The 22,043-nt window shown below is 37.3% G+C and overlaps 1 protein-coding gene across 1 annotated transcript; it reads left to right on the top strand.

Moving 5' to 3' along the window:
* Positions 1-1,840: 1,840 nt before the first annotated feature.
* LOC136240860 (uncharacterized) lies at positions 1,841-20,521 on the top strand. The gene is made up of 4 exons (XM_066031922.1): positions 1,841-2,181; positions 9,038-9,127; positions 19,611-20,023; positions 20,075-20,521. The coding sequence occupies exons 1-4, from the start codon at positions 1,908-1,910 to the stop codon at positions 20,099-20,101; spliced, it is 804 nt and encodes a 267-aa protein (XP_065887994.1). The 5' UTR covers positions 1,841-1,907; the 3' UTR covers positions 20,102-20,521.
* Positions 20,522-22,043: the final 1,522 nt, after the last annotated feature.

Raw genomic sequence — 22,043 nt, forward strand, 5'->3', positions numbered from 1 at the left:
TGAGATCCAACCCACAATCGAAAAGTGCTGAAATATCGTCGCTAAGTCACCGGTCAAAGGTCGAAAAAGACTCTTAGTCAAAAGTCAAAGCGAAATTTCGGTCGGTCAAGACTTAGACCGTGGTCGCAGATCTACCTACAGCGCGTACACCCCCTTGTAAGTTGAGGCTCTAACCTGATGACAAAGAATCGTTGAAAGATGTTGATTGGCACTGATAAGGCCGCTCCAAATAAATTCTCTGTTTCCCGTCCTGGACTCAGGCATATTTGCATGCGGGCGGGCGGTCCATTTTCATTATAAGATTGGCCAGCTTTTCAAGCCATTATTTGCCTGTCACAGCCAAAAATGCTGCATAAAAGCATGCTTAAGCTTGTTCCTTCCTTTGTAAGTTGCAAAAACGTGAAATTTGTGTTGACTTGATAGCATTGCTGACACGTGAGTTGACACTGTTTCAAGACAGCTTTTACTGAGCCTATCAGTATGCAAGAATAGCCGGAAAATAATAGAAGAATACGGAATAATGGAATATTTAGAGCTGGCAGTAACCAGATGCGGGCGTAGTCTGGCGCCGCCCGCCCCTTCGCAAAAAGTAAGGGTCTGGTGAAATACAAATACCTAATCATTTCAAAAGGAATTCAATTAGACAGCGCACGTAATGGTTGTTACGTCAGATAATTGCACTTCAATTCGAACAAAAGCATTGTGTTGCCAAGGCGATTTCTGTGTGAACGTCATTGGCTAGCGCCGAATCTGGGCGCTAGAAATGATTTAGTATCTGTATTTCACCAGACCCTTACTTTATGCGAAGGGGCGGGCGGTGGACGGGAAACAGAGAATTTATTTGGAGTGGCCAAGCCTTTCTTCTAAGAGAAGTTACTTGCAGCAGCGTGTTTGCTGAATGTACTCCAGTTAGCTAGACCAGCGTTGTACTAGAAGTGGGCCGGGTCATTTGGGTAACATTTTGTCCGGGTCTTATCTACTTCACTGAATATCTGGGTCTGACCCGGATGAGATCACGTGTGACTATAAGTTAACAAGCTCGATTGCATAAGTGGAAATGCAGTTGTAAACGCTCAAGGAACTTACGTGGAGCCGCACCCACAATTCAGGAATATGCTTCGCTGTCTGTGCGAGGTATGTATAGCCACGCCCACTTATCGGAAACGTACCAGCAGTGCTCTGTGGGCATGCATGCATCACCAAATCCGTGTTACTACTTGAAATGTAGGTAATTAACTTCTGGAAATTCTGTAGCTGCATGTAAACTTACGTGGAGCCAACCCCACTTGATAATACCATAGAGGTGTAAAGGATCTATGATAATACGTACGTGGAACCACACCCACTTGATAATACGTAGCTACTCACTTCTTGCAGACAACCTTTATAGTGTAATAAATGTAGGGCTGACTCAGTACTGAGTGGAACTTGTGGACTTTTAATCTAGCTCTTGAGGCACGCCTCTATTTTAATTAAACCGGGTCATATCCGGATTACTATTCGGGTCAGCCCAGTGGGTCAAACGGGTCAATAGTACTGACCCACTGGCTGAGCTAGACATTCTCCCCCATACAAATATTATGAACTCTTGCTTGCATGCATGCATGCATGCATAAACTCAATAAGCAATTTGCCAAATATGCCACCACTAAAAATTTCCTGTATATGGAATATGACATACATATGTCCTACTGTGTAACACATTATTTTCAGCTTTGCGCACCCATAGATAATAGACACCCCTATGGCGCACCTAACAAGCAGTAATTGGATATTTATAGGCGCTAATTTACGCGGAAGCGAATCCAGCCTGCCTATACGCGCTCCATCACGCGATATTGAGTGATTTAGTGCGTGGGTCGACTTAAGGGAGACAAGTGGGCGAGGACGCAAGACTATTTTGTGAGATGGCCATGGCGCAAGATTGGTGGCGTAAAAAGTTGGATGAATATTTGTACGAACTATCAGAAAGCCTGTACACTTCTGTTGATGGTATTTTGATGCAGATGAGGCCAAATTTAGCCACTTCTGAATATTTGGAAATCGACATCGCCACAAACCCCATGAGGAAGGTAGAAAAATTAATCAGATCGGTGAGAAGCAGAGATTTAACAATATTTAACAAGTTTTGTGATATACTAAAGAAAAGTGGACACGAATCGCTTGCTGAAAAACTAAGAGGTACAATGTATTCTACGTGTATAGTATGCCATGCCCACAGTAGTGCTCTAGGCTGGTCGCATGCAGTCCGAGGTTACACATGCTTCTTTCTTTTTCATTCCTGTACATATTTTCTCATGTAATGATGGCTCTCTCTCTACATTCATCAACGTCATGCCCCAACCCTCCGTCGTGAGTCCCCATATTAACTGGAGATTTTACATGCCTACCCTTGAGGCTGTAGATGCAACTGCAGTTTTTGAGGTAAAAAAGCCAATCAAATCTCCCATATTACCTTGATTAAACACCTCACCTTCGATAAGTCAAGGGGGGGTGTCACTCCAAAAGCCACTGTATTATGATCCGCAACTGCAGTCAAAATGAAAGGTCAATGAACAAGGCTGATTTTGGACAATGGTCAAGCTCTTTTCCCACAGTGAAATCTGCATAAGTAAGTAGTGCACAACAACAAAGCAAAAATAAACTGAACCAGGTCAATGGTCAAGACCATTTTTCAGCAAAAGTCAAAGGTCAAAATCAGAAATCGATCTTGCAAGACAGGCTTTGACCACAATCACAAATTGTGTGTACTAGAGTGCCTATTGTAGTGACACTCCATTGATAGTAGCCTCACTTGAGTGCCAGGTGCCACTCAGAATCGATTTTGAAACTAAGAGCTTAAACTTTACTTTTGAGCAATGACTGGTGGTTGTCGCCACATCAGTTTTTTGAACTAACATAATAAATGTCGCAATGTTAACCAAGTACATACAGTAATCTATTGAGAGGTGAGGATATAATTTATTAGGCATCATTATTCAGTGGACTGACATATTTTTGGTTTTTGCACATTCTATTGTTTGATTTACTGAGTCTCGCTAGTTAAGGGTTCTTAAGGAGCCTGTAGCCCACTACTGAATACTGAATACAAGCAGTGGAATATGCAAAAATAGTTTCACTACTGTTTATTATGCAGCTTTACTGCAGTAATGCTGCAGGGAATGTGACAGCGACAGTAGACCAGCAATCAACCTGTCAATTGATGATATCCTTTAATATTCAGTGCAGGGGCTTACCAATTGCAATGCAGGATAGTGACTAGTGATAAGACCCTATGCTGAAATATAGGTCAAGGCTAACGTACTCCTTGAGTTTGCTTTAAGAATATCTCAAAGGATACTGTCAACTAACAAGCTAATTGCTGGTTAATTATCGCTGTCACATTCCCTGTAGCATTATACACCAGGGTAAGGAGTAAGTGCTGTATAGCAACATAACAAACAGTACCGAAACTATTTAGAAGACAGTTTTTGCATATTCCACTTCTTATATTCAGTGTTTAGTAGCAGACTACAGATTCCCTATTAGAGAGACTCAATCATATAGAATGTGAAATATATGTCAGTCCAGTAGTCCAGTCCACTGAATAGTGATGGCCTAATTTTACTTGATAAGCTAGCCTGGAAAATTTGATGCCAAGATTTTATTAAAATTAGATAAAAGCATTGGTGTTGAAATAGCTGTATTACTGGGAACTCACCAAAAACTTACGGACAGTAAAAAATAAATTTTTTTTTTTTAAAAAACACATCATTATGCTTAACTGTCAAGCCTCAGTTAGCATTAGGGTTGAGACCGAGTTCAGCTTTGGTTTCTTCTTCACCTGGTGTAGTTTCTTCTTCTTCACCTGGTGTAGTTTCTTCTTCTTCACCTGGTGTAGTTTCTTCACTATGTATGCAAGTTTCTTTCTTGTCTTACTTTTATAAGGTAGAAACTAAAGGAAGTGGGTAGCCAAAAATTGCATAGCATAGTGGTAAGTTTTTTCAATTAACAATTTTTCTGCTGGTTTTATGCAATAGTTGTTGCGGCATGGGTTCAAGTGCGTATATCAGGCAAATCACAAGCAACTAATATATGCCACTTGGGTTACTCACCTGCAAGTGCAGGCATGCTTCACGGGTGTTTTTATATTGGGCCATGTGAATTTTGATTATGGATAACCTACATAAGAACAACGACAAGGTGATACTGAGGCCTACACTGTATCGACATGAGCATGCAGAAAGCTTAATGTGGGTGCATAATTCAGCACAGAAAGCCAAAACACAAAAATGATGTTTTATGTGCACCGAAGTACTTACTTTACTACCCATGAATAAACTGAAGCCATGAATATGTTTATAACGCTAATGGCTAAACACCATGCCCTTTGTTATGTGTGACATTGCTCCAGGTGTCTTATATCTAGCATTATACTGTAAGTCAATAAAACAACAGAACTACTTAGTCCACAGCTTAACTCTAGTTCAACTTTACATCATTCAATAAAATCCACCCATAAAGTGTCACTATGTTAAAGCAGAGAAGGTAACAAAGTTTCGTCAAAGAAATCTGGTGACTTCTGGGAATGCCTGGAATGTATTAACGAGAAATGGAGATTGTATATCAAATGGTATGGTAGTACTGTTTAAGTAGGGATTGCCTTGAAAATTTCATGTGCCACCAAAAATTCCACCTTAAAAATCATCCTAGAGACATTTTATGCCACGAAAATCACCTTTACGGAATAGTACTAGTCCATATAATATATAATACAGCATTAAATATAACAAAACGCTTACAGGTGGCTGGATATGGAATTTTTTTAAATCACCAAAACTCAAATTTTAGTCTCACTGCCTGACTGCCTGACCACAGTCACAAGGCTAGAGGCCAAACGAAACAGCACACAGCCACCATTTTACGCCACAATAACAAACTCACCAGTGGGATGTGCCTTTTGGGATTCCGACGAGTGTAGGACCTCTGTGCCTTGTTTTTTTTTCTTTTATCTTCAATTAGGCCACTTGTCTTCTTCATCCAACGAACCCATATCAATGCATTAATTTTCCGTATCAACACTTTCTTTCAGCTGCGTATTTAGATGCCACAGAATTCTTTCAGAGCTGCATTTCAGAAGCACTTCAGTCCCGGCGCTACTATAGTAGAGATATGCTAACTAGATATCTGCCTACAACTCCACAGTTGGGATCCCGTTTGTGATAGGTTCGTGACCACGCCCATCAAATAAAGATCTATACAGGTGGACGAATAGCGATAGAGTAGAGCAGCTCAGGTATCCTCGACCACCACGTATTTTCGGATGCAATATTTCCTAGAAGAGTAACAAGACTCAATCAATTGTTACACTATTATGAAGACCTATGATTATAACCACCATATATTAAGTATGAAAGAATTTGGTTATATCGTGTGGCTGCAGTGACCTTGGAAAGCCACTGTCAAAAAACATCGATGTTCAGACGACATGTGCGCTTGGATGCCACACTCTGCACCCTTCCCATGCAGCTTCAAAAGCTATTTTGTGGTGGTGATTGATAGAGCTAACCTTGAGCTACCCCATGATATAAGCAGATTAGATTTTTATTAACTGGTATTGTTGATAGCTGTTTTTCCCAGAAGTGGTAATGTGATCAAACGTCAGATGCAAAAAATCATTTTATTTTCAGACTTTTCAATTATTTGTAATAATTTTGGTATTTTATGAATTTCAGTAAAGTAAAAAAGGTTTAAAGGTTTTAAATGCGGGAATTGAAACACAGGTTTTTCATCAATTCTAGGTGGAAGAAGGTAACTGCAGTATAGTATATCTATACAAATTAGCTAAATAAGGCCACTTATTATTAAAGTCGATTTCAAATAGTGGAGGTCAACAATTAACTGTAACAGTGCGCAAAACCTCACTATGTTTATATGACTGTTCTATTAGAGTAGTTTATATTTTGAGTGCATTTTGCTTGTTAAATTTTATAGGCTTTCGTGTTTGCATGACCCAACATTTATGACTTGTTCCAGAACAAATTCTAGAAAAAAAATATAGGAGCCTACAACACAAAAGTTAACAAGTGAAATGCACTCAAGATATAAACTACTCTAATAGTAGTCGCACGTGGCCAGACTGCTTTTTTCCGTGTATTGGGTGGGGAAAAAAGGGTCTGGTGCAACTCCAATAACTGTTTACTTCTGAGCCGTCCCCAGACACTGGGGATGCTAATTGAGTAACATTGGCCACAAAGGAGATGCCAATGATGTCAGTAAGTAAACTCAAGATGGCTTCAATCTGTTTATCCTTTCATAGATTATCTACCACCGGTGGGTACTGGGTAGTGATGTGCGATATATCGAAAAAATATCGAATTCGCGATAATTTTGTCGATATCGTTATCGTATCGATTTTCGATACTGCTTTAGCAGATTTCGATATTTATCGAAAAGGTAATATTTTGCGATAATTATCAAAATATCGAAGAACATTTCGATAAATCTACAGCATTTAGTGTGTGATTGCGCAATCACGCTAGAAATGAAGGTTGGTTCTGTACTATCTAGCCACTTTAAAAACTTGTCTACCAGTTTCCTAGGCTTATTATTAGTTTTATGCAATAGTTTGTGTATAAAGTGTATTTCAACCATATTTATAAATATCGGCCGCCCACGCAATTACACCACCCACACAATTAAAAATTATCGAAAATCGTATCAAAATTTCGATATTTACCCCAATATCGTATCGATAACATATCGAAATAAAAATCCTGATATCGCACACCACTAGTACTGGGTAGATAATCTGTGATCCTTTAAATGAATCTTAATTTGCTCAGATGTCTCTTTTATAGCGTCTTGAAAGTTCATCCTCATCATGTAACAAGACTCACAACCTGTACGAATATTTTCACGTCATTATTGGTTCACTGATGTCATTAGCGCCTCCTTTGTGGCCAATGTTATTCAATTAGTGTCCCCAGTGTCTGGGAACCGCTCAGAAGTAAAGAGCTATTGGAGTTGCACCAGACCCTTTTTTCCCCACCCAATACACGGAAAAAAGCGGTTTGGCCACATGAGACTATTCTAATAGAACAGTCACATAAGCGGTAGCAAGGTTTTGCACACTGTTATAGTCAATTGTTGACCTCCACTACATGAAATTGACTTTAATAATATCAAAAATCTCAAATGAGTAAGAGGAGTGACCTTATTTAGCTAATTTGTATAGACATACCATACTGCAACTATATGTAGCTGTCTTCTTCCACCTAGCATTGACAAAAAACACCCTATGCATGTGTTGTAATTGCTGCATTTAAGGTAGTGCTTTACTGAAATTCATAAAATGCCAAAATTATTACAAATAATTGAAAAGTCCGAAAATACAATGATTTTTTGTGTCCGACATTTAATCACGTTACCACTTCTGGGAAAAAAACTGCTATCTGCAATATCAGGTAATAAAAATCTAATCTGCTTATATCCTGGGATAGCTCAAGGTAAGCTCTATCAATCACTACCACACAATAGCTTTTTTGAAGTTGCATGGGAAGGGTGTAGAGGGTGGCGTCCGAGCACACATGTCGTTGTCCGAGCATCAACATTTTTGGACAGTGGCTTTTCAAGGTCACTACAGCCACACAATACAACCAAATCCTTTTATATTTTATATATGGAGGTTACAGTCATAGGTCTTCATAATAGTGTAATAATTGATCGAGTCTTGTTGCTCCTCCAGCGTCCAAAAATACATGCTGGTCAAAAATACCTGAACCGCTCTACAAAGACCACATGCACCTCTTAACAATCTAGCTATTTACTTGTCAGTAAACAAGATGACCTCACCCCAACCCTTATTGGTCTAGCTAGCTGCACACCCTTCAAGATATACTCTAATACAACAGTCATGTAAGATATTTTAATAGAACAGTCACAAGTTACATTGTAGCTAGCTGTGCTACAACAAAAAAAAACTAAACAAAACTTTTAATTAATTTAAAAATGAAGTAGGGATCTATGCAATAAAAAGTAGTGAAAGTCCCTACTTTGGCAGATTAGCTATAGTAATTATTTTGCTCAGTGCCAAAGTAGTGACTTTCCCACTGAGCTATGTTGTAATACCATCATTCATCTCTTGTTTCACTACTTTTTATTGCATAGATCCCTACTTTATTTTTAAATTAACTTTTTTTTTAAATCAAATATATAGGAGGAATATATTGTTGATATACTACCTCCATTTCTCATTAATGCATTCCTGAGCACTGTTAGCAGGCATTTATACACTTTCTTTTCCCTTTGAAGTGAGGTGTGAAAGTGATATATTAGACACCAGGTTAACTGGTTGATTTTAGGCCCAGTTTGGTCAAGTGTCACAGAGATTGAGAAGAGAGAGGAGTGGTAGGCTAACGGCATGTGTGGCTAAATGTGTGCATGCAAGGTACAGTAAGCACAGATGCAAACTAGCTTCTGAATGTAGAGATGAACTGGAGTACATTGTTGAGAGAAGCCTATCAAAGGCCATGCAAGAGCAAGAGTCAGGCATTGCTACACCACAAACTGTTACAGGGTGAAAAGGTCAAATGGTACGTGGTCACTTTTCAGACAATAAGTTATATCTGAGAGGCGCACGGCGCCATTTCTTTCTTTCGATGCGGTATGCATGGGTTCACCAGTCATAATAATTTTAGTTACAAACAAGTACACAAAAAATCTAGACACAGTAGGGATATAACACTGCTTATTGTTTTACTGTGATTTAATATCATGTACTACTCCAGCTTGTTTCAGTACTTTTTATCGATGTGTTATGGTCCCTACTCTAGTTGAAAATTCCAAATTTTTTGTGTGCTTGTACAAATAAAAGGCAGTTCAACAAAGGAGGTTGCAGATTACATTTAATCCCTACACTTCAACCATGACCTAGGCGATTAAATTACCACTAGTTTATCTACAGGTATAGGTGACCTCCCTTATTACATTGCTTAATCCTTAATCAAACTTGTGCACTGATTGTAGAACTGATTTAATCTCACTGTATAATTAATAGCACCTATTCAAACCTCATCACTGCAAAGCCAGGATCATGTTGACAGACAGCAGATTAGGGATCAAGAAAAGGCTTCAACTGATAAAACAGGTGATTAAAAATTCATATATCAAGTAACTTAGCAACTTGCTGATACACATGTACATAGCCAACTGAAACCATAAAAGTCATCTTTCATATGTATATATTTACACATTGGATGATGTTTGCTTGTTGTTATACATTATGGTAGTGCTGTATAGTAGTGATCATGAAGGTTTGGGCTTTTCCACATAAGAATATTAACCAGAAACCAGCTTCACAATACCTTCATAGTGCTTTGGCTGTGTTAGAATTAATCTTACATTTTACACTAATAAAATGCTTTATTGAAAGGCTAACCTGTAATGTTTATCGACAGTATCCTATACCGTAAGTTCTCTAAAAATTCGGCCCCTCTATTTATTCAGCACCCGTATTCTAACAGTGAAATAATTTCCTCTAATAAAAAATTCGGCACGTTTGCTATTTTTGCGATGGATGCTGATGGTGACGAGAACATAATATCGACGATACCAATTATACTGTGACGAGTGGTCGATCGACTAAAATTAGTGGTGATTACTATCTAATTATAGCCCGAAATTCGGCAAGACGAAAATTATTGATTAAAAAATATGCCAAATTTTTAGAGGGCTTACGGTAGTCACTATTGGTACTTGCAATGTATTGCCGCTTTTTTTTAATTATCACAATACCAAAACACTATGCATTTGGTATGTATTAACACCATAATCATATTGAGATATTGATTTATTGCCCAATTTTTTTTCAGGTTATCCAATCTCCCCAGGCAATGGTAAAGGTGTTCAGATAAGTAACTTAAGCCCATACATTCATATATGTGACCTGATTTTACAAAACCGATCCAAATCGCACATCAGGCAAAATCAAACTAACACCACCAGTGGATAGCTACACTATTGTACTAGTAGATTTGACACTCAGTACCACTCAAACTACTCAAGGCTGGTTTCAACAGATGTCTTTTCTGGGTGGTGTGTAGAGCTCAAGTGGCAGTTTTAGGCCTTGTGAAGGGCAAGAACCAGTTGTTTACTGGTGGACAGCCTGATAAAGTTGGCCAGATGTTTTTCTGTAGATTTTGCTACATATCAGCCACTAAGGAGCCAGCACACCCCTGTAATCTTGTCTCTGGACTCCAATTGTAGTCTGCCTCCATTTTGAGGTCTAACCCTTGCCCACTCCCCACCCTCCACCCCTTTGTGAGCACTCGTGATACTACCTCGTTCGTCCAACTGCTCAGATTTTCTATCTTATTTGGCAGGAAACTCTACAAGCAGCTACAAGTACTGGAAGCGGCCTGAAAGGTAATAGATTGATGCATCTTTTGTGTAAATTTCATACGCGTGCTTGCTATCCTTGGAGAGTTATGCTGGCTTGAATTCTTTAAAACCGTTTATCTCGAAACTTCTAATGTGCAATTTGGATCGTTTTTCCAAAATCCAGTCACATATGTGACTGCATAGAGTAAAAACGGAAGCTTATGCACATTTTGAATATGTTTAGATTTTAAATCCTGTATGCTACATGTATATTTATAAAAGCTTTTTAATATTATCAAGTTATGTTCAATCCTTTGTCATGGAACTAGTGTTCATTGTGTACCCTATATCTGTTTCACGTGGTTGTAATCAGTGATTAAAATCAGTTTTTCTTCAAAAATTAGGCGTGTTTAATCTTCCGTTTTTACTATATGCAGTCACATATACAGAGTTCTGTTGAAATACTCTAATAGAACATACACTTGTAATCAAATACTCTAATAGAACAGTCATTTTCAATTTCAAATAACAAGGGTACAGATAAATGAGGGTTGGATAACTGAGGGTCTACTGTTTATTTGTAATTGCTTTGTCATACATGGACTCCAAGTTACCTAGAAGGTTCTTCATATGCATGAGGAATAGAATAGACCCAAGGACTGCGAATTGTGACGTTTGTCTGTCAACAATAACTCCCTGCTTTTGGTATGTGTAACTTGTAGAGTTCTACAATCTAACTATCGGTATAAAAAAATATCAGATATCGGTTTTGCCTAAAAAGTGGGAATTGGTACAACACTACACCCAAGGTGTCAACTCATGAGTACCACGTCAATGGCTTTGTGTACTGTCTATCTCATAAGACATAAAGAATAAAACTTGTTGATCTATGCTTCCAACAACAGATTGAGTTGAGATATCGTACTCCACGTGTAGGGCTGTGTAATGGCCAGAACATAAACGAGAAGCATGGGAAACAAGTTTCAAACTACTTGCTTGTCAGTAATTAATATAAGAGTGCACGTTTTGTTGTATATACAATGGTAGCCTAATATGTCTGGTGCCATTCTTTCCTTTGATGCTGTGTTATCAAACGTTAAGTAGGGATTGCCTTGAAAATTTTATGTGCCACCTAAAATTCCGCCATTAAAAATCATCCTAGAGACATTTTACACAATGAAAATCACCTTTACGGAATAGTACTAGTCCATATAATTTATAATACAGCATTAAATATAACAAAACATTTACAGGTGGCCAGATATAGAATTTTTTAAAATTGCCAAAACTCGAAATTTTTCCTGACCACAGTTGCAAAGCTAGAGGCCAAACAAAGCAGCGCACAGCCGCCATTTTATGCCACAATAACCTCTTAACAATCTAGCTATTACTTGTCAGTAAACAAGATGACCTCACCCCAACCCTTATTGCTGGACACCCCTTGGCTGACTCAAGATATACTCTAATACAACAGTCATGTAAGATATTCTAATAGAACAGTCACAAGTTACACTGTAGCTAGCTGTGCTATAACAAAAATAACTAAACAAACTAGAATTGTTAATTTAAAAATGAAGTAGGGATCTATGCAATAAAAAGTAGTGAAACAAGAGATGAATGATGCATGCTATTACAGCAGGGAAAGTCCCTACTTTGGCACATTAGCTATATATAACAATTATTTGTTCAGTGCCAAAATAGTGACTTTCCTATCGAGCTATGCTGTAATAGCATGCATCATTCATCTCTTTGTTTCACTACTTTTTATTGCATAGATCCCTACTTCATTTTTAAATTAACATTTTTTTAAATACTAGTATAAGTTACATATGTTACTTATGTTACATAAATCGCCCAAGTTTTTTTTGCCAAAATCCTAATAGAACACTCACATAAACACCACCTTACAGGGGCAAGCAACTATGTCCTATGGCTTCCATGAATAAAATTATGTATTTTATTTGAAGTTGTAAAGCCAATGTAGATACTGTTCTCCACCTGATGAATAACACTTGCTTTATTTGAGACATTGAATTTCTGTTTAGTGCAAATCTGAGTGAAATCCATTATGGCGCAGTTACAAAACACTATAATTTTTACACTAAGATTGATTTTTATCCCACAAATAATTGTGAAACTCCCCAAAATTCTTGTAGTAATTTGAAGTATTACCCAGGCATGGGACGAAGTACATGTGAAAGTACTTAAGTAAAATACAAGTACTTTGACATTTGTTGAAGTACAAATACAAGTACATGACATTGTTTTAAGATCAGTATTTAAGTAAAGTACAAGTACTTTTGAAAGTATTTAAGTACAAGTACAGATTATGCTTACAGTGTTCACGATTGCATTTATGTAGTTTTGGTTGCACCTAATAATACTGTGAAAATCTGCCATCTGTAAGGTGAAATCTTTCAGGAGTAAATACTTTTCCTGCAATGCTAAAGAGTCTCTCAACAAGTACAGAGGAAGATCATGGTACTCCTAGGATGTTTTTTGCCAACCTTGAAAGCAAAGGATATTTCTTTTGGTTATCTTATTTGCTGGATTTTGGGCCATTGTTACTGCACCAGTTTCAATGCATTCATCCACCTGCTTAGTAAGTGTACTTCATTGTTGTTGACTTTCTGTTCAGGACATAATCTTTCTTCTTAGCTGCTATAGCTGCCTGCTTCTTATAATAATCAACTAAATCTTTCAGGCCAAAAGCAGTACAACTGTTTCTAAGATCAATAGAGAAATAAATCAGAAGATGGGCAAACCTTTTAAATCATGTTTTTAGAGCAAATGTAGCAATTGTGACTTCAACCAAAAGCTGACCATGTCAATCTAGGAACATTATTATCTTTGAGCCAAATTCAGCCTATATTATATAGCTACAACTTATTTCACTTGTACATATGTAAATGGACTTCATTGTACTTCATGTACTTCAAAGTACTTATAAGTACTTTGAAATACTTTAAGTACCTTAAGTATATTACTTAGGACTTAAGTATAAGTACAAGTACATTAAATTTGTACAAAAAGTATTTAAGTATAAGTACAAGTACTCAAGAAGGTGTACTTAAGTGTCCTTAAGTACAAGTACCAAAGTACTTCGCCCCATGCCTGGTATTACCTTTAAAAGTATGGAAACAGATTTTTAGTTATGACTACTATGGCTTCGTAAAAGGAGATTACTGTTTTTCATAGAAATTTTGAGAATTCAATAACTCATTTGAACAAATATTTCCAAAAAATTACTGCCATACTTTTGTTACAAATATACTTAGGTGGAAGAGGACTAAGTTTAAGAAACATAGAACTAAAACTGAGAGTCTAGATCCAAAATTGGTAGGATTCCCATACTTTTGGTCTAAAACACTAAACCGAGTCTTAATGTCAGTACTTCTAACTGGAGATAGTGATTTTTAAGTCCACGAACACTTCTGGATACAAAAGGGAGTGGAAAGAGAGCAGAAATCAATAAAAACCATCATTTTTGCGTGTGAAGCCATAGGAATTAGCAGAGTGCCCTTTAATTAAAGAAACCTTAAAACTTAATTTGGCAGAAGTATACGTAGGTCCACTGAAAAATATGAAGTCAATGGGGAATCAATAAAAGTACTTGTTGAAAAATATACCATTTTGTTCATATTAGGCCACTTATTGTGAATTTTATGTTTCAGATCAGAACTAAACCAGTGTAGGTGGGTGGCTCATTATTCATAACAATCTTACATGCACCCGACTGTATTATTAGAGTTAGCTGAATGCTCTATTAGAGTATTTCAATCTTGTATTAATCATTGTCTGAACTTATTGAGAAGTGAAAGTGTCAAACTCCTGGCTTAGGGGTTGATCTTTCTCTATGCATAGCTATCATATGTAAACAAGTTCGTTTATAACTTCTATACAATTGAGATGATGAAATAATATTGAAAATCCATAATAATGACCAAATTTATGTGGTGAGACATAGCAATGTGGGCTGGGGATCTGAAACATAGATTATTATTTCTTTCAGGAAAATCTGTTCACTTTTTAGGGATAAAAACTATATTGCAGCTTTCCTTCCAAATGTCTTTCTTCATGTCCATGACCTATTTTTAAGCAATGATTACTTGTAGGTTCACTTTGTCATTGGTCTCTGCAAGGGAAACCAATGTGTTAATAAGTAGTTAACATATTCATTTGGAAACCCTATATAATACCAGAGCAGCAATGTTGTTGCTACCACTGTGTACTTGACTTATTGTGATCACATAGCTGCACATGCACTAGAAACCATACCCAAATGCACATTGCTGACTACAGCACTGCCTAATGATATATCAAAACTGTCTATAGGTACAAAATACACTCAGGAAGCAATACACCGGTGTTTGTAAACTGATAGCTGAACACTTAACAACTACTGTACATGATGACTGACTTGATATACTTGTGTAGTACATACTATGTAATAATATGTAATCAAAAAACAGCCAAGCTGTAAAAAAGGTGTGGCCTCCAAAAAAGCCAGGGAGAAAAGAGATAACTTGTCTTTTTACTTTACTACAGGAATGAAGATTATGAGGGAGAGTAAGATTTTTAATTATTTGTTTAGCTACATGTACATTTAAATAATTTTATTTAGTAATTTACAATCATGTGTAGTGATGCACCGATACTAGTCTCGCATGGCCTGACCCTATTTTCTGCAGAGGTGCTTATTGATTTTCAATTATAAGCACCCCCTCAAAAAAAGGGTCTGGTCTGATTTCAATAGTCAAACTAGTTCTCTCACCCAGACCTTGAGCTGGGTATTAATGAAGCTTTCGTCATCATGCATATTAAGACACAAACCACATACGCAATTATGGACGATGCAGGATATGCTACTCAATTAACAAGGTGAGATCTATTGGTCCACGGAGGCTAGAGGATATGCTTCTTCTACCTTTAAAACCTAAGCAATATGAGGTTGTTGTGTCTTTCATATCGAGGTATTATTATTATTAGCACTTTACAGTGACCAGCACTGAAGGTCTTACAGCAACATGTGCTGCAGTATGACACATTTATATCTGCCAACAGTCTACAGAACGTCTGTACTACAAGTACAACAAGAGTACAAGTTCAAGCACGGGCCGGTAAGCACAAATTTGGTTGAAATTTGTGTGCCTTAGAAGTAGGATGACTAATGCTTCATTATTATTATTAACACCTTGATCAAGGTCTGGGGTGAGAGAACCAGTTTGTCAATGACTTTTAGAATCAGACCAGACCCTTTTTGAAGGGGCGCTTATAAATGAAATTGATAAGCATATCCACAGAAAATAGGGTCTGGTCAAATAAGGCTAGCATTAATACCACTTTTTCACTATTAATCCGATGCTGATACATTTTAGATGGAAATGGCCAATACCAATATTTTGTCACACGGACAAGAAACAGTTAATAAACCAGCTTACTGAATACATTTGCTAATTTCATCAACTGCAGTTTGCTGGTTTTGTAGCCATCAATCACAAGGGCAACAATTGCTTATGGCTTCAATGAATCTTATCTCCTTGCTTACTGCCATTTCCACTGTACTAATAATGCTAGTGGCTGGCTTCTTTCAAGGAATTCATGGCTTATATCTCAACTCCATTCGACACGTTATGTACACCACCATTTTGTACTGTTGATTTCATTTCCTTTTGAACAGTTCCATCCATGATGCAAGTTCCGTGTTATGTGTGAGGTGAAGCTCGAACTTTTCTTCAGCTTAGGTTTGTTGCAGTACTGTCACAGTGACTTCTTATGAGTGGTTGTGACCAATCCATAAAGCTGCTGGTGGCTTTTGGCTTATAAAAAACGACCACGGAATAAGTCACGGCGCAGACAGAGTGAATGAAATCAACAGTATAGCAATTATGACGTTATACAAAGTATCTGTTGGCATCGGGCGTTTATAGCTTTACTGTTACCACTTATGCACCGACACTCCTATACTAATCAGTTCGTGGAAAAGCCCATGTATGGTGGTTTAATTTTGCAGAATGCAAACACCTATAGAACTTTTTGGTAATATTCCTGCTAGGGAAAGGCAATGTTAGCATGCACTTACAAAAAAGAAAGGCAACTATACAGGCAGTTTTCCAGTAGCGTTAGAGATTGTAAATCACACACCTTTTGCATTGTCACTCATAACATCACTGTATGACTAGTGACATCATCCACACTTGGTACACATGACTAGTATCTCAAGGGCTACTCAATGGCACTACTACCTGAGGGTACGGATAACTGTTTCGCATGTTATAAACCATTTTAAAACATTAAAAGTTACTGAAAGTTGTGCAATGACACATTAACTCATGTATCTAAGTACAGAGCAATTTTGGTGCTCAGAAAGCTGGTTCAAGTAGTAGCGTTTCCCAGTCAAGTGCCCAATGATTGGCTATGGCAGGTACTAATTATAATGATAATCTTGCGCTGATAATGGCACTTCCTTCACTATATAATTGAACACCTTAAGTCGCGCTGTTCCTAATTTAAGTCCTATACTTTTCTGTGCCATTTTTCATTATGAGATCACATATTTTGCAGAATTTACTGCCCATTAAACATGGTTAGTAGATAGTAACCAGCATCCATAAATTTATGTATTTTGATGCCACATAACATATAGAACGCTGCACAACTTATTAGGGCTGTACTGATATTACGAGTATCAGTCAATTACAAGTCAATAGTACAGATACTTCAGTGGAGTAATTTAAGTACTAGTACTATAAGTACTATTAAAGCGCACTTTGTAGACAGGTGGTAAGATCCTGGACTATACTGTGAGTTGCCCTGGGTTCAATGTTCCAACAAGCTGTGTTTTTTTTCTTTCTTTTTTTCATTTTTGAGGGTTTTTTGTACCACATTTTTGGTAATACATTTTTGTTTTATAATACTACTCTGACATTATACTGACCAAAAACAGACAATTTTGGATGAAAACACCTTGTGAATGAAATTTAGTAAATTCAACACAGCCATAGTGATTATGCTATGTAATCTTATTATGCTAAATCTCAGAACAATACATACCGGTTACAATTATTAAGCATCGGCTGAATATTTAATATCGGTTTATTGGAATAGAAAACCCGTATCGGAAATAGGCAATAAATATCGGATATCGGTATCAGCTGTAAATGTGGTATTGGTACAGCCTTACAACTTATGGTGGTGCAGTGACTACTTATGGTCCTTTACACTGTGCACTATATCAGTGAGGTAGTTATCATGTAATTTTGTTGCATGAAGAAGACGACAACCAGCGTGATTGAAGTTAAAAGGAAAGACAAGGCTCAGAGAGGGCACACACTCGACAAAACCCCAAAAGGCACATGCCACTGGTGAGTGTTATTGTGACGTAAAATGGTGGCCATATGCGCTGCTTTATTTGGCCTCCAGCCTTGCAAATGTGGTCAGGCAGACAGGCAGATGAAAATAAATTCTATATCCGATCACCTGTAAGTGTATTGTTGTTTTTAATTGGATTAACATAATTCCATAAAGGTTATTTTCATCATGTAAGATTAAATGTTGCATTTTAGGTGGTGCACATCATTTTAGGGGTGATCCCTACTTAATTAACCCCCTCACCGCCAAATTTGTAGAGGCTCCAATCTACTGCTTCTAAACTGCTGTAACTTACACACCATACCATAATGTCATTTTACTCGCTACAGAACAAGGAATTCGATAATCGAGTTGCTGTTTATACAAGAGCAACCACAAAGCTATTATATAACTTTAAAATGCAAAAATCAATCTAGCTAAGTGAAACGAAATGTGAAATTTCACAACTTTACAGGCTAGCACTGCTTATAATAACACAATAAACATTGCTAACCTGTTTACAGTTGAAGTGATCATCTCTAAGTCTGGTTTTCTGGCATTTGAGCAAGAGCACATACATGCGCACACAGGCACGAGGTCACTGTTTTGAGGCATACAAATGTTTTGAGGCATACAAAAGTAGCAACACGCCACTCCAACCTATATAATCCCTCTCTTTACTGTTTCTCTTCATTAGTAGTGCCATTATCACCTCGAAGAATTGTCTACAATGCTTGTTATAGACATTTCAAAAGTACATGATTGCATCATCTAACTGTGCGATAGTGTGCGAGAGACCAGTTAGAGTAACTCACTTAATATTGGATGGGCTCCAAAATCAGATGCGATTACACGAACTACAACAGGAATTTTTGAACAACTCATATGTCTTTAGATAATTCAAGGCTGTGGGACTTTGCACACCAAGTATCAGCTTTCTCGACTTCTTTGTCTGGTGGCAGCAGCCCTGCAAAGTCATTTCCAATTAATACGTATAATCAGGAAAAAGTTGATTCACAGACACCCACAGTTTACAATTCACACTTACATTCAATCAACAGTTTTATATCTTCACGTTGTAGAGCAACTCATCTACTTTCTAGATATCCCCAGTTCATTTAATCAAATCCTTCAAATCACGAAGTTCAAATCAAATAAAATGAGATGTCACTGGAGTAATAATCGCACCATGAACTTAAGTGTATGGAAGTATACTGTGTTTGTAAAAGTATACAGTACACATTTCCTGTAAACTTACCTCAAACAACATAATACTTAATCAAGTTTCCGTATTCTTAAATTTATGGTGCGATTATTACTCCAGTGACATCTCATTTTATTTGATTTGAAATTCGTGATTTAAAGGATTTGATTAAATAAACTGGGGATATTTAGAAAGTAGTTGAGTTGCTCTACAATGCGAAGATATAAAACTGTTGATAGATTGTAAGTGTGATTTGTAAACTGTGGGTGTCTGTGAATCAACTTTTTCCAGATTATACATATTAGTCGGAACTGACTTTGCAGGCCTGCTGCCACTAGACAAAGAAAGCCAAGAAAGCTGATACGTGGTGTGCAAAGTACCACAACCTTGAACTATCTAAAGACATACAAGTTGTTCAAAAATTCCTGTTGTAGCTTGAGTAATCATGTCTGATTTTGGAGCCCATACGATATTAGGTGAGTTACTCTATCCCTGTTCCCATTCACTTAAGGGCACGCCCACTACAGGATAAGCGCAGGGGCTACCAAAACGCTTGACTGAAGTTACAGAACGTTTAGAATGTGACGTTACAGGAATTTATCCATTAAAACCACCACATGGCGGTTGTGGCAGTGAGAGGGTTAATTAAACAGTACTACCGTACTGTTTGATACCTATGTTATATCTTTGGTTCCAGAGAAGTTCAGCTTGTTTATCAGTTATACACACAATGATAACACCAATGAGTTTGCTCGAAGACTACAAGGTGATTTGGAACATCAAGGATGGGAAGTGCATATTGACACTAAATTTATGGGTCCTGGAGATGAACTTTCAGGAGAAATTGCAACAGCTATAAATGATTGTAATGGAATGATTGTCATATTAACAAAGAACTACAAAGAATCAAAATGGTGTCCCAAAGAAGTTAATTTAGCAGTTTCTAAAGGAAAGAAGCTATATCCACTGTTCCGTGAAAAAATTGCTGATGATGCTAAACCATCTTCTATTGATCTCCATATTAATACTACACATCTTCTTTATGGTAGTTTTTGTGAAGATGATCAATATGATGAGTCTTTAAAGCAGTTGATTAAGTGTCTCAGAAAGGTACTATTCTACTAGATGCCGTATCTGTAATGTTATCCTTTTTTCTTTCAGGATGCTGAAAACTTGGGATATTCTTAAGTTTCTGTTCTTATTTTTTGATAGTGATGGTGTATTTTTATGCTTTTGTAAGTTTTTGTATTAGTGAAGTGTTTATTATAACTTTTGTCAATAGAAAGCTTTTTATTTTGACTTTTCTAACATGTGGCTGTTATGATACATACATACACGCTTTATGCACAATAAAAGAAAGTGATGCCAAAGTGCATGATAATATTTAAGAGAGAGCAAGCAATAACTTGTATGCAGCCCTCTTGTTACAGTGGACCCCTCTATTTGGGCACCTTCGTACCATCTTAATATATAGGATCTCATGATTTTGGGGCACAGAGCAAGGATACACTGTGACATCATAGTGTTTGAAAGTGTTATTGACAATACCTGGTTGAGTGGAAGCATTTGTTTTTATTAATAGTGCAGTGTTTGAATACAGTATATAAATCACCAAGGGATTTGCTACTAAGATGTACTAGTCCATTGCATGCAGTAGTTACAACTTAATGAATACATAACAGTGATACCATGTAAAATCATGAGTAGTAGGATGCAGTAGAATCTCTCAATAACAACACCCACATTATGCATTGCTAATGCATGCATCTTTCAGATTGACTGAAAAATCCCTTGTAGATACAGCTCACAGTAATAACATGCATATTGCTCAAAAGAATGTTCAAGTCCAGACCATCTTGGATAGCCATCAAATTTCTGGTTGCAATTTTTCCATGATGTCACTAAAACTGGTGATTGAGCCTAGTCAATGCTGTAAATGTTACCAGAAAATGTGTTCACATTGTTTTTAGAAGTGAAACATGTACTGGAATAAAATATGGTTATAGTTACATATGTGTTCTAGAGATGAAACAACATATCAAGACACACGGTAGTGTGTCGTGCGGCCCAAGAAGCCGGCGCGCAACCCCGTGAGTATATTGACAGGAAGAAAGAAAACGCAATTTTCGCACCTCCGTAGCTCTGTGCTGCCTTGATGAAACAAGACAAATTTTGCTGTGTACATTCCCTCCAACTTCAGTACTCCACATTCCAAATTTGAGCGAAATCGCTTCAGGCATTCCTGAGATATGCGACTTCAAAAATTGGCTTAGTTTCTTCGTTTTTTTTTTCTTCTTATTTTTCTTCCTCTTTTCGCACACTTACAAAAACTGCTATAAAACGCGAACGCGTTATCCGATTGCCTTGAAATTTGGCACACAGAAGGGGGGTATAAAGGCGCATCTCTGTACCAACTTTGGCTGGAATACCATAAACAGGCAAAGAGTTATGAGCGATTATGCACGACAAATAACACCAATATGTTGTCACGCCTACAGGGTAAACCGCGTATGGGAAGAAGCTGAAAATCGGTGGGTGAATAGGTTAACTATTGAACCTCAAACCTTTTGTGGTTTGAAAGAAATCGAGCTAAAAACCAGGAAGATACAGCGAAAAAATCAACAGTGTGTAACAATTACGCAATCGAGATTAGCTAATTTTTATTATTATTATTATTATTATGCTTGCCACGCCTACCAGATAAACCACTTGGGGTAATGCTTTGAAAATCGCTGTACAGATGGAGTTATCATCTTAGAAAGGCTCTTCAATGGTGTAGAAAAATCAGACTTAAAGCTACGGAGTTATAACACGAAATCCAACTTGGTGTAGAAATTGCGAGATCGAGATACTCTAATAGAGCAGTCATCCTAATAGAGCAGTCACCCTGAACAGAATTCAAGAGATCAGTTAGAAATAAGTAACCTGTATAGAGATCAGCTACAAACAAATCACCCTGTAGAGAGTTCAGCTACAAACAATACACCCTGTTCAGACATCAGTTAGAAGAAGTTTTCTTGTAGAGAGTTCAGTTACAAACAAATCACCCTGTTGAAAGATCAGCTAGAAGATGTCACCTTATAGATAGTTCAGTTACAAAGCAACCACCATGTAGAGAATTCAGCTACAA

This window comes from Dysidea avara, chromosome 12, assembly GCF_963678975.1.
Source record: "Dysidea avara chromosome 12, odDysAvar1.4, whole genome shotgun sequence".
NCBI classification, from domain to species: domain Eukaryota; kingdom Metazoa; phylum Porifera; class Demospongiae; order Dictyoceratida; family Dysideidae; genus Dysidea; species Dysidea avara.